The sequence below is a fragment of the Choloepus didactylus genome, chromosome 7 (genome assembly GCF_015220235.1).
Source record: "Choloepus didactylus isolate mChoDid1 chromosome 7, mChoDid1.pri, whole genome shotgun sequence".
NCBI classification, from domain to species: domain Eukaryota; kingdom Metazoa; phylum Chordata; class Mammalia; order Pilosa; family Megalonychidae; genus Choloepus; species Choloepus didactylus.
The window spans coordinates 112,808,207-112,822,747 of NC_051313.1; the positions used below are offsets into that span (position 1 = coordinate 112,808,207).

General features: G+C 38.4%; 1 protein-coding gene across 2 annotated transcripts in view; it reads right to left on the minus strand.

Annotated features, from left to right (window-relative positions):
* Nucleotides 1-13,656, minus strand: part of DNAH8 (dynein axonemal heavy chain 8) — a 323,187-nt gene extending 309,531 nt beyond the window's left edge. For both annotated transcript variants that reach the window (XM_037842901.1, XM_037842900.1), the window contains exons 1-6: nucleotides 13,507-13,656; nucleotides 13,269-13,403; nucleotides 9,673-9,757; nucleotides 8,080-8,231; nucleotides 2,437-2,626; nucleotides 1,774-1,937 (exon numbers count right to left, since the gene is read on the minus strand). In XM_037842901.1, the coding sequence (XP_037698829.1) occupies nucleotides 1,774-1,937; nucleotides 2,437-2,626; nucleotides 8,080-8,231; nucleotides 9,673-9,757; nucleotides 13,269-13,403; nucleotides 13,507-13,608 (828 nt within the window). In that variant the 5' untranslated portion in view covers nucleotides 13,609-13,656. The remainder of the gene's footprint in view (nucleotides 1-1,773; nucleotides 1,938-2,436; nucleotides 2,627-8,079; nucleotides 8,232-9,672; nucleotides 9,758-13,268; nucleotides 13,404-13,506) is intronic.
* Nucleotides 13,657-14,541: the final 885 nt, after the last annotated feature.

Here is a 14,541-nt window from a genome sequence, read left to right on the forward strand (position 1 = left end):
AGATTATACAGTAAATCCCAATAAATACATAGAATGGACTGCCAACTCAGTTTTGCTCTGATGTTCTATCAATCAACTTCTATTCCAGTACCACAGTGTTTTAATGATTATGATTTTCAAAGGAAGTTATTCTTTGTTTTCTAAAATTTCTCAGCTATTCTCACATTTTTTTTCATTCAAGGTGAGTTTAGAACATGAGTTTCAAGTCTCCTCTTAAAAATACAAACAAAAATCCTGGTGAAAGTCTTACGGGAATTGCACTGGATTTGTAGATTGTAGATTTGGGAAGAAATTACATCTTTCTTCATTACAAAAGTAAAACACAGACCTATAAAAATATAATTAAAAAGAAAAAAATGTAAAATATATATCTCCCCCTCTTGAAACCAATTTCAATTTCCAGGCTATTACAACTGGATGTGTACTTTGGAACTGTCAGCTTAAACTACTGAGTCTTCTTTTGCAGGATCACAGCATTTCACTTTATTTACATTCAATTCTCATTACTCACGGTAGCTAAGTTCTATAAAGTCACTGCAAACATTGAATTAGCAAATACTGAAAAAAGAGGGAGAAAAGAAAGAAAGAGAAGGAAAAAAAGAAAAAATTAAAACAAACAGATAAAACACATACAAAAAGAAAAAAAGAAAAAAGAATGATGGGCACTGCCTCTCTGATCTCCTGTTATGTATGGATGAGAAGCCAGAAAGCTGTTTCTCTTGAAGCCAAAACCTAGGCTAGTATCCCTACTTATCCTTCAGGGATACAGCAGACCCAAAAATACAACACAGACAAAGAAAAACAACGACAAACCAAAAAACAAAGAAAAAGAAAAAGAGATGCACTGGCTCTTTATGTCCCTGTAGATTCCGGTGTAAGGCCACAGGATGCCACTTCTGAGAGACAGCAAGGCTAGCAACAAAAGAAAGAGAAAGAAGAAACCCAACCAACGAAACAGTGCATTGGGTTTTTAAGTCCTGGTGGATGCTGGTGTAAGGCTAGAAGCCTGCTGAGGAGAGGGCTGAAACCAAGGCCCGAGTCTATGCTTTGCCCTCAATCTGCCAGACCAGGAAATGCCGACACAGAAGTTAAAAACAAAAACAAAGAAGGTACACTAACTGTTTATGTCCAGGTGGATGCTGATAGGCTGCAAGCACTACTGGCCAGAGGGCTGAAACTGTTGCCAGCTTCCATATTGGTCCCTGAGGGATCCCTGAGACAAACATCGACCCTCAACGCCAACATTCAGAAGTGATTTTCTCTGCCAGTCCTGGACCCAGCCGGCCACTACCAGAATCCAGGCTGTGTTGCCACAATCATAGCCATTCCCACAGGTGCTGCCACAGGGCTCAGCAATGGGGACTGGTCACTGGTTCGTGCTTTCACTTACAAAAGATGAACTCTCAGCAACCTCCCACTTCCTCTGGCACTCTGGTAGTTGTTCTAAATGTCCATTCTGGTTCCAGGGACCTAATTAATTCGAGTCTCTTTTCTCAGTGCTGTCATTTTTCTGGTGGAGGGAGCAAAATATAAACTTCCTACTCTGCCATTTTGCACCTGCACTTGACAAGTATCTTAAATCTGATTTTAAATATAGCATAAGTAACACAGATTTTGCACTACAACCATGAATAGGCTGAGTTTTATAACAGTACCTGGAAGAAATTCAAAGAAGACTCCTCCCTTCCCTTTACTTTTAGGGACAAAATTCAATGGCTGATGCACAATAAGAACTACAACTCATATCTGAGCCAATTACTTGGATCAGCTCACCTGTTCAATCTGTTTGTACCATATCATCAGCACATCCTCTAGCTGACGAACAGTTTCCGAATTGCCAGCTGCAGCTGTCACTTCTTCAAAGGTGTGCAGCTTGGAAAAATCAACATTTTCTATCTTCTTTAACTTAACTGTTCCCTCAATACTTATTCTAGCACCTGAAAGGAAAAAAATAATAATACTAAGAAAACAGGTATTTAATGTCAATGTTTTAAGTGTCAGTGTGGGGTTTCAAGCTGTAATTCCAAAATGTTAATGACTTAATACTTTATAGAAATATAATACAATTCTAATTGGTCATTAGACTGTGAATTGACGATGTTAATAAAATTGTATTTTTAACAATATAATGCTACATATTTTTAAAATACACAGTAATAAAGTATATATTTTAAAATATAGTAAAATTTTAATTAGAAATGTAGGAAGATAATCCTTACATAGAAAATAGAAAAGAAAGCCTATTTTACTCCTGTAAAAATCCTTGGAAATGAGTATTTCTAATAATTTGTTATCTTACCTCTGAGTCTCATAATTACATTGATTAGCATCTTCTTTTAAGATGGAAATTTTTCTCTAACTCTTATTTTTAATAACATACCATATAGTTAATTCACTGATTTTTAGTAATTTACTAAACTTGTATTTTATACTTACCATCTAAAAATGAAAGGTATCTGTTGATGGTTTCAGTGAAAATGTGTTTTTCAGATTCTCCCTGTTTGGACTGGTTTAAAGCACCCCAATTATTTGTTGCAAGAATAGCTGGTAGAAATATATTTGCCAGCATATTCCTAATCCCATTTAAGAGTCCTTCCGAGGCATCCAGAAGAGTAAATAGCACCTCCTGAAAGGGTGGCATTCAAATGTTATTTTATATATTAATCCCATTTAAAAACTGATAATCATAACCTATTTTACATTCCAATAAACAGACAACACATGTTATAAAAGATCAGAGAAGATTGAATGGTTATGAAAATTAAGTTCTGAAGTCAAAAAATTTATATTTGCCCCCATTTTTTAACCATTCACATGTTTACTCATAAAGGAGATGTTTTACTTCATGTTTTTAAATTTTGTGTATTTAAACAGACATTTGCACACCAATGTTCATACAGCAGCATTTTTCACAATTTGCTAAAAGATGGAAGCAACTCAAGTTGCTTCCCAATCAACAAATGAATGGATTAAAAAAAAATTGGCATATACATATAACAGATTATTTAACCATAAAAAGGAATGAAGTGAGAGGTGAGGCAAGATGGTGGCATAGAGAGTTGTTGAATTTAGTTAGTCCCCTGGGGCAACTAATAAACCACCAAGAACAACTAGTAAATAATCTGGAACAACTGCTGGGGACAACCGTGACTGTCCACACATCATACACCAACCTGGGTTGGGTGGAAAGGCTGAGATCGCAGCATAAAATCTGTAAGTAAAAACTGCGGAAACTTGCAAGGAGGCCCCTCCCCCCACGGCAGGCTGAGCTGCAAGACCTCGCTGTGGGAGAAAGCAGCAGTCCTGGAGCAAGCAAATATAGCTCAGCCCAGCTCCAACTGGGGTTTTACTTAACAAATGTGGACTGCTGAATACAAGCTATAAGCATAGACAGACCCCTAACAAGCAGCAAAGTACCCCAAGATCACTCCCAGTGAGCAAAGCATCCTGACGTCATTCCCAGTGTAGAGCAGGTGGGGCTGATGGAAAAAAAAATTAATTAAAAAACAGAAAGGAAAACATTGAGGCTTTTAGAGACAACTGACCTTGAAGAGCCAGAAAATGTCTGTACCATGGGGAAAGGGAGTCCAGAAGACCAGGTGCTCTCTCTGATGGCCAAAACTGGGGGACCATGGACTGGCTTTCAAAAGGGACTTTCTTTCTCTTTTTCTTTCCCTCAACCTGAGTGGCTCAGTGGAGAGAGCCTCAGCCATTTTCATTTCACAGTGCTCTGACCCAGATGAGGGTGAAGTTAACAGAGTCAGAGAGACAAAGGAGCTATTCAAATGCAGAAGATAACTCTGTAGGGGGTGTACCTTCCCTAAGAAGAAGGAGGTGGGGCCCAGCTCTAGTGCCAGACTTCTCTTCAGAACTCAGACTCCCCAGGGTCTGGGGAAAAACAGTCAAAACAGAAACAACTTAAACTAAGAAGTAAAGGGGCCACACCTCTTTACACCAGTGGGAGTAAAAGGGCCACACCTCTTTACACCTGTGGGAGTAAAGGGGCCACACCTCTTTACACCAGTGGGGAGCAACAGGCTGACAGGTGCCACTGCTGGGCAGGTTAGGAAAAGCACAGTGGCTAGAGGCCTCACAGGAAACTCTGTCAATCTTCTAAGATACAACCTCAGGGAAACTTGAAGCTGAATATAACCCCATTCTGAGACCTGAATTCATTCTGGTCTGGGAAAATCTGATTGGGGTAACCAAGGAAACCAGATGCCTAGACAAAAGAAAACTACAAATTACACTAGAAACAAGGAAGATATGGCCCAGTCAAAGGAACAAACTTACACCTCAATTACGATACAGTTGAGATATTGTTTCACTTTAATGAATCAATCAATTAAAGATTTTCAAAGAAATATGCTAAATCAATTCAAAAACCAAGTCAACAAGTTCAGGGAAGATATGGCAAAAGAGATGAAGGCTATAAAGAAAACACTAGGCAAACTTAAGGTAGAAATCGAAAGTTTGAAAAAACAATTGGCAGAATCTATGGAAATGAAAGGCACAATACAAAAGATGAAAAACACAATGGAGACATACAACAGCAGATTTCAAGAGGCAGAAGAAAAGATTCATGAACTGGAGAACAAGACATCTGAAATCCTACACACAAAAGAACAGATTGGGAAAAGAATGGAAAAATATGAGCAGCTTCTCAGGGAACTGAATAACAACATGAAGGGCATGCATATACCCTTCATGTGTCATGTCATGAAGGAGACGAGACGGGAAAAGGGTCAGAAACAATAATGGAGGAAATAATCAATGAAAATTCCCCATCTCTAATGAAAGACATAAAATTACAAATCCAAGAAGTGCAGCATAACCCAAACAGAATAGATCCAAATAGACCTATGCCAAGACACTTAATAATCAGATTATCAAGTGTCAAAGATAGAGAGAATTCTGAAAGCAGCAAGAGAAAAGTGATCCATCACATAAAACGGAAGCTCAATAAGACTATGTGCAGATTTCTCAGTAGAAACCATGGAAGCAAGAAGGAAGTAGTACGATATATTTAAGATACTGAAAGAGAAAAATTGCCAACCAAGAATTCTATATCCAGCAAAACCATCCTTCAAAAATGAGGGAGAGTTTAAAATATTCTCAGACACTTGAGAGAGTTTGTGAACAAGGTATCAACTCTACAGGAAATACTGAAGGGAGGACTACAGGCAAATAGGAAAAGACAGAAGAGAGACATCTGGAGCACAATATTGGGTGATGGTAGCAGAATATTATAAGTACACTGAACAAAGATGACTGTGAGTACAATTGAAAGAGGAAGGTTAGGAGCATGTAGGATACCAGAAGGAAAGATAGAAGATAAAGACTGGGACTGTATAACTTAGTGAAACCTAGAGAGGTGAAAGATTGTGATTAAAGGTACAAATATAAGAAAGTTTTTACATGAGGGAGAATAAATGAATGTCAACTTTTCAAAGTGTTAAAAATGGGGTGGTATTGGGGAAAAAATACAATCAATGCAAACTAGAATCCAAGGTTAACAGTAACACTGTAATATGTTTCCATTAATTATAACAAAGGCAAGATACCAAAGCTAAATGTCTGTAAGAGGGGAATATAAAGGGGTGGGGTGTGGGATTCACGGCATTGGTGGTGTTGTCAGACTTTTTCATTGCATTTTATTTTAATTTTATTTTTTCTTTTGTTGCTTTCTAGTTGTCATTTTTTTTCTTTCTTTTTCTTTTTTCTTTTTTGCCTCTTCTTCTTTCTTTGTGGAAGAAATGGAAATGCCCTTATAGATAGTGGTGGTCATTGCATAACTATGTGATTATACAGGGAACCACTGATTGTTTACTTAGGATGGAATGTATGGTGTGTAAATAAAACCATCTAAAAAATAAACAGAGGGATACAAGTGCTGGAAAAAATGTGGAGAAAGGGATGTACCTAATCACCATTGGTGGGGAAGTAGAATGGTGCAGCCCATCTGGAGGACAGTGTGGAGGTTCCACAGGAAGTTAAGCATGGGGTTGCCACATGGTCCTGCAACTTGGTTATTGGGTATATACTTGGAAGAACTGAAAAGAGGGACACAAACGAACATTTGCACAGTGGGGTTTATGGTGTCAGTATTCACGATTTGCAGTGGATGGAGGTGACTTAAGGGTACACTGACTGATGAATGGAATGGCGAACTGTGGTGTATACATACAATGGGTTGAGCTGCTACAAGAAGGAGTGAACTTGTGAGGTGAATGGACATTGAGGACAGTATGTTGAGTGAAATGAACCAGAAATGAAAAGAAAAACATTATAATGCCTCACTAATATGACTAACTATAATGGGCAAACTCAGAGAACTGAGTCAGAGCATAGGTTATCAGGGGAAGGCTTATTGTAAAGACTCCTAGATTGTAAGCTCTTACAGCAGTTACATCTATTCATCAGTTGTAATGGTTATTTCTAAATTCTGAGACGATGAGCTCTTTGTGTATAACCCAGTCAGTCCCTGGAACTTCCGGTATCTGTGTGACACCTGAGACTCAGAGTCAGAGTTTGGCAGCTATGAATACCAGCGTTACCCCATAGAGCAAATGTTAAGGAGTCTGAAAACAGATCAGACTTCAATTGGAGATATGAACAAAACAGACTTGGTTAGGACAAAGGGAAATCAGACTAAACAGTAAAGGATGATACTGACTGTGTTTTAAAAGTTCAACTTCTGTGTGAGACCAAAGGAAGAGATGTTTATTAGGTGCAAAATCTATATTTTTTGTAACACACTATATAATTTAACTTGTATGGTCAGTTTACTCTAACAACATAATTACATGGAACGTTGAATAAGGAGTGAAATCTGGATGGTTTGTACAGGTTAGTGAGAAGCCCCAATATATCCCAGAGTAATATGGTCAGAGAATAAAAACGTATTTGCAAAGCCCCCTTGAGGAACTTGGTGGAAATTAATGATATTCTCACAAGGATTTAGAAGGCTGAGCCCTTGGTTGTTAGGCTTGCCGTTCTGAAGTTTCTCACTGCCAAGAAGAGGCTAAGCCTACTTAAAATTGTGCCTAAGAGTCAACCCCAGAGAACCTCTTTTGTTGCTCACATGTAGCCTATCTCTCTAAGCCAACTTTGCAAGTAAACTCACTGCCCTCCCTCCCACATGGGACATGACTCCAGGGGTGTAAATCTCCCTGGCAACATGGTACATGACTTGTGGGGATGAGCTTGGCCCTGGCATTGTAGGATTGAGAAAGCATTCTTGAACCAAAAAGGGGGAAGAGAAATGAAACAAAATATATTTTCGGTGGTTGAGAGATCTCAGAGTAAAGAGGTCATTCTGGAGGTTATTCTTATGCATTATGTAGATATCCCTTTTTAGTTTTTAGTGTAATGGAATAGTTAGAAGGAAATACATGAAACTGTTGAACAGTAACCCAGTAGCCTTTATTCTTATAGACGATTGTATAGCTGTATAGCTTACACTGTATGACCATGTGACTGTGAAAACTTTCTGGCTTCCACTCCTTTTGTCCAGTGTCTGGACCAATGAATAGCAAAATGAGGACAAAAAGTAAATGAATAATAGAGAGGAATGGGGAGTACAAGATGTTTTGGGTGTTCTTTTTTACTTTAACTTTTATTCTTATCCTTTTTTGTGTGTGGTAATGAAAATGTTCAAAAATTGTTTGTGGTGATGAATGCACAACTATATAATGGTACTGTGAAAAACTGTACACCATGGATGACTGTATGGTATGTAAATATATCTCAATAAAATTGAATTTTAAAAAAATAAACAAATACTCAAAAGCATATGAACAAAATTAAATGTTCTCCTAGGAAATGAAAGGATGGGGACTATCTACACCCCATCTAGGAGAAATGGGATTTTCATGAATTTTAAAAGCAGTGTCTAAAGGTAAATATCCAAAGCTCCATTATAGCTAATTTCTTAGTTTCTTTGAATATGTGAAAACATTATTTTCATAGAACTCAATTCAGTCCTATATAGAAAGGGAGAGCAGAGTAAAGCAAAAATACAACTATGAAATACATTCAATATTTAACTATATATTTGGAAAAATCTTTTAAACATACCTCCTGAATATTTTTAATATTTATAGCAGTATCACTGCGACAGCGAACAAAGAATATACACAGTCCTTTTAGTTTCCCCGTGGCTGCACTGTCTATGTACAATTTCATCATTTTTGCCCCTTTGGTTGCTCCAGGAATAACTCGACCACATTCTGAAAACAAAAGTCAAAAACTTAGCATGTGATCACATAACTGATCTGTGATAAATCACTGTGGGTCTTACGCTGCTGTTTCTTCTTTTACTTTATTGTAATAGGTTTTGAATATGATTTTGGAATAATCTTTTTATCTACAACAAAAGTCAATTACTAAAAAAAAAGTCAATAATTGTGACATTATATTTTCACCACTAACGAACTCTACCTGAACCATCACTCTTTCTAGAAAATACACATTTCTTTCCTCACCTCTGGACCTCACACAAACTGTTCTCCTGTCCCAACCCCCATCCTTTTGCTTAGCTAATTCCTACTCATCTTTTGGATCTCAGCTGAAATGTCATAGTCTCAGGGAAGTCTTCACTGATTCCCATCCCCCACCCCACTCCCAGTAAATACTCTCCTAATACCAACCCTATATTAATCCTTCTTTCCTTGATCTAATTTCAATGAAAATTAAGCACTTAACTATAAATTTTCTTTAATGCCTGATTTCCCTGATAAAATTTAAGCTTCAAGAGAGCAAAAACTGTATCTGCTCCACGAATCACTGATGAATGAATGAATGGCAGACAGGCAGGGCTACGTATCCTTGGGATGCATGTGTGTGTCCATCACAGGGTGATCTGCTTCATTCTCTGGCTTCTTCTGACCTCCAGCTTCTACTGACTCACTGTGTCCAAATTTTGTTTTCTTTTAAGGACTGTAGTCATATGGATTAAGGTCCACCCTGATTCAATTTGGCCTCATCTAAACAGGGTTTTCAAAATTCTATTCACAAATGAGTCCACACCTTAACTAATAATAACATCTTCAAAGGTCCTATTTACAAATGAGCTCACACCCACAGGACAAGGGATCAGGACTCAAACCTGTCTTTTGTGGGGGACATGATTCAATATTCAAAAGAAACTAAACACTCTAAGACCAAAAGAATGGCCGATGTGCACCGGTTATTATGACACAGGTTTAGCAAACCTGATAAATTGTTAATTATTTAGAAATAATGTGAGCAGTAGGGAAAGGTAGATATTCCAATTGACAGCTGCAGCCGGCACAAGATGCTTATCCAGGATCACAAAGCACAGCTGCTGGGCTCTGGAGTGGTTTCATTGCTATTTCTAGTAATTTAAAACATGTATTTAAAAATGGTTCCACCTGTTTCAGGTAAATGCAATTAAGTTTTAGTCACAATGTATATCTCAGTAGAGGTCAGTAATTTCTTTAGGGATGTTTTCTCTTTAAATAATTATGGTAATATCTGAAGTATATATTTGGGCTGAAAATTTACTGCTCTTAAAACATATTTTTACACACAAGCTTCTGGAAAAATTTTCTTTATGAATATAGCATTGTCTATGTAAAAGAAAAATATGCTGCACTGTAACATTTATTAACTAATTGCTAGTATATTACCTTTGTAAAACATCCTTACCTACACCAGGTGCATCTCCTTCTTGGTAGAAAAATTTCAATGTCTTATAACCATCTTTCATGAAAAAAAGACCAAATGCATCCAGCTGTCAAATAAAAGAGAATCTGATGATCAATAAAATGAATATGGAGCTAAAATAAAACAAACCAAGCCCTGTGTTAGGCATTTTAACATACCTTAATCTTCACCATTTTGTAAATGAAGAAAATGAAACTCAGAGAGTTTACTCAAGCTATACAGAGAAAAAGAGTCAGAGGGCAGGATTCGAATGTAAGGTGAATCTTATTTCCAAACCTACATTAATGACGTACATGTAATTTTGGGTAGCCACTTAATCTGACCCTGCCTCACACAATCTTCTGGGAATAGATGAGTGATTCCAGTTGGAGCCAAATACAAGGAATTGTTATTGAGAAACTATTCTTATAAAGCTGACTTGGGAGATAGAAAACTTGCTGTATTAACTGTTTTGAATGACCAATTATTTATGTAATTATTTATTCAGCAATTGTTATTTGACCCACATTGTAGCCAAATTAATATAAAACAAGTTATTGTAATAAGGTTCTTCCATTTCATGAGCATGAGGCTTTCATTCAATTACTTATGTCAGTGTAAAATCTTAGTAAGTAGAAAGTAAATAGGACATATAAACAAAAGCCCTCACACATCACATGGGAAATACAAAGTTACTGTGTCTTCTTCACCCAGTCCCACTGATGCCATGCAGAAGTCTCTCTCTTAGGCAATGATGTTCTCTTCATTTACGGACCACTTGGGAAAGTATCCTAGGTCTAGCAAAGCCTCTCCCCCCAGGACAATGTTCTCAAACTTTAGTGTACATCAGAATCAGCTGGAGGGCTTTTTAAAAACAGATTGCTGGGCCTGGGAATTTGCATATCTAACAGGTTCCAAGTGAAACCAATGCTGCTGGTCTGGGGACCACTTTTGAGAACTACAACCCAAGAAGGTGAAAAGGACCCACAGAGTCATACCTAACTCTAGCTCTTCATTTTCTACTTTTCCACTCACCAGATAAACTCAACTCTCTCCCATATTCACAACCTAAGAGATATGAAAGATGTCAAAACAACTATTCTTGCCCAATTCTATACTTTCTTATTGTATCAGACCCATAAGTTTCGAAAGCTTACAACTTCTCAAAATTAGTGCACATGACTATGATCAAATAAAATGAATCCTTGTTTTCAGATACAGTGAAAGTCCTGAAAACCATCAAAGTGAATTTTGCCCTGGGCCAAAATCCTGACTGAGAATTAAAAATGCATTTATATTGCACAACATTTCACAAATAGTTCATCTGAGCTTCACCACAACCCTGAACTAGGTAGTAGGTAATGCAGGTATTATTAAACCCCTCTTGCAGAACAGAAAACTAAAGCCAAAAATAATTTAGTGATGGACCCAAAGACACACAATCACAACTGCAGAGCCCAGGTTTGAAGCCAAGCCTTTGGCTTCTAGATCCTTCCATACTGCCTCTGCCTTGACTTTGGAAAACACCGTCAAATAAGCCAGGAAAAGCATCTATGACCATGTTAAGCAGTGCTGTAATGAAGGGAGCAGCAAAACAGCAAGTGGCCAAAAGTATGAATGCCAATGCAGAAGCCACCTCGGTAGTGGTCAGTATCCTAGCAAGAAAAGGAGCCACACATAGCTGGGGATTTTGAAGAAACTTTATCATAATAGGCTAATTCTAGAGCTCTGAGCAGAGTTAAAGGAAGCTGCAGCAGTAGCAGCAACAACAGGGCTACCAACAAACAAAGACAGTACCCTCCAATGTCTGAAATGATAGGGGGAGAGAAGTCTATATATGAAACAAGGTTGAGAACTGGAGCTCGAGAGAGAGGGATTGCTTGAGGGGAGCTGGAGTTATGGACGTACACAACCATGGGCAGAAACGTGGCAAAGTAGGGAGCGATCTAACTTCTGCCCTCCAATCTCCTGCTGGTGCCTCCCAGTGGCTGAACCAATTGGAAGTCAGTGGACAAGAGAGCCCAGGTGATGGAATTCATAAAAGTCAGCCTTCTAGGACACAGAGTAGGGCAAAGAAGAGTAGAGAACGGATCCGGAGGCAAACAAAATAACAATCACAACCTCTACTGTCCACCCTTCTGAGGTGCCTTCAATGAGCTGCTTTTACCCTGAATTGCACATATAAAAGGAATTCTTTTCCATATACCCAGTTTACTGATCCACCACACCAAATCATGCCACTCCTGGTTCCTTGTCCTATCTTCTTACTCACTCGGACACAAGCTTGATGCCAATTCACCATATGTCCCAAGCAGCTAGTGGTAGTCTTATTGAAAATTAGTAGAATCAGAGCTATCAGGAGGGAATTTATAGCATGGCTTCTAACAGCTGCTATGAAAACCACAGCTCATTATATATTACTATATTACTATAGTTAGGGTAGCCCTATAAATTCATCATCCAAAACTGGGCACTTTAAGGAGTGAATGGAGACACTGTGAATAATTTTGCCAGGACAACAGTCACTACCCAGGACTGTCTGTGGCAAACTGAGACATATGTTAACCCCATCTATAATTACCCCATTATTTTCTGCTATATGCATATAACAATTGCTGTTCCCTAGTTCATATTCATGAAGTTTGCTTTTCTATCCAAATGATTTGCACATATAGTTCATATAACCTGTAATTTTAAAGTATTACTCTAGAATTTTAGCCCAATCCTAGTTTCTAACTCTTCACTTTCTCTGCAATAGCACATGAGCCAGTATGAATGTATTATGTCCTCCAAAGGCCATTATCTCTGATGTAATCTTGTGTGGGCGGACCTATCAGTGTTAATTAGATTGTAATTCTTTGAGTGTTTCCATGGAGATGTGCCCCACCCAACTGTGGGTGATGACTCTGATTGGATAATTCCCATGGAAGTGTTGGCCCGCCCATTCAGGGTGGGTCTGAATTAAATTACTGGAGCACTATATAAGATCAGACAGAAGGAGCAAGCTAGTACAGCCAAGAGGGACACTTTGAAGAATGCACAGAAGCTGAGAGAGTAGCTGCAGATAAGAGACAGTTTGAAGATGGCTGTTGAAAGCAGACTCTTGCTCCAGAGAAGCTAAGAGAGGACAAACACCCCAAGAGCAACTGAGAGTGACATTTTTGAGGAACTGCAGCCTAGAGAGGAACGTCCTGGGAGAAAGCCATTTTGAAACCAGAACTTTGGAGCAGACACCAGCCATGTGCCTTCCCAGCTAACAGATGTTTTCCAGACACCACTAGCCATCCTCCAGTGAAGGTACCTGATAGCTGATGACTTACCTTGGACACTTTATGGCCTTAAGACTACAACTGCGTAAGAAAATAAACCCCCTTTATAAAAGCCGATCCATTTCTGGTGTTTTGCATTCCAGCAGCATTAGCAAACTAGAACAGCAGACTTAACTAGAAATATCATTCACCTGGCAGTAATTATATGAAATAAATCTATAGTCAGTAAAACTACAACCTTCTTTTCCTAAATGTCTCATTGTTACTACAATTTCTTAAATCAACAACTTCTCAAAGAGCAATTAAAAAATAATGATAACTTAAACTTACAGACGGACAATCCAAAATTAATTCTTCAACAGTTACTATGTCCAAGCCAAGCTTTTCTGCTAGGATTTCAAAGATATATTTGTATGAAGGATCAATTTTCATTTTTCGGCCTTCTCTTGCCTCTCTAAATCTTGCCTAAAGAATGAAAACCATTTGTAAAAACAGTAATTATAAAAAAACACCAAAATATTTCATTTGAAATAAAAGTGGTACATATGGAAAAATTTATAAACAAAACCTGCTTCTCTTTCAATGTTTCCTGTAGATTTGGAATGCCACTCATACTCCGGCGATATTTGGATGACCGACGGGAAGACTGAGAAAGCATTTCAGAGAGCATTGATTGAGCTGATCGGGGTGCAAGCCGAGGTCGAATTCTATACGGATCCGGCTCGTCATCGTCTGGAATAATTATCCTTTCATCAGAAGGAATGTGATTCAGGTCTTTACTCACAGAAGGAGCAATACCTTCTACAAAAGAAGGGGATGAACCTTCCAAGAACTCCTCGGGTTCCTCCTCTCCTGGTGGAGGCGGGGCCTCATCTCCAGAAGGGGGCGGGGCCTCTTCTCTCCGAAGGGGAGGAGCCTCTTCTGGAGGAGTTGGGCCACCCTCTTCAGTATTCATGTTTTTCGTCCTTTCTTTCTGAAGAACACCTTAAACTTCAAAACCTAGAATTGTTAAATTATTATTTTTAAACTTTAAAATAAATCAAGAGTTATGTATATAATTTATTCTTCCTTTTGAAGCTAAAAAAGGTAGCAAAATCCTCTATTTCTCCCTTACTATATCTTATCTGAAGAAACTAACTTTAGTTTCTAGAGCTAGAGAGGTGATTTTTTTTTAAGGGGACAGTGCACACACACACACACACACACACACACACACACACACACATCCCTGAGGTTTTTCAAAGTGCTCCTTCTGATTAGGATATGACCCTAGGGGCTGTCCCTCCACACACATCCCATCCCTGCCTTAGTAACTACTGCAATTGATGGGAGTGCATCTGGTCTTCAGGTGTGTTCCAGCTGGAAAAAAAAGATTGAGAACAATTGCTTTATAAACTTCCAAGATATTGACCATCCAAGAGACCAAGCAAAGAGCTACATGGATTGAAAATGCACCTTGCTTTCATGAACTTTGTCCTATAATATAGTTCACCCATCAGACACTCAACTTTCCAGCTATCTCATCTATCTCAGCACAACCAAAAACCTCACAAAAGGAGAACACCCTCTTAGCAGCCAAAATGGATAGCACATGTCCAAACAT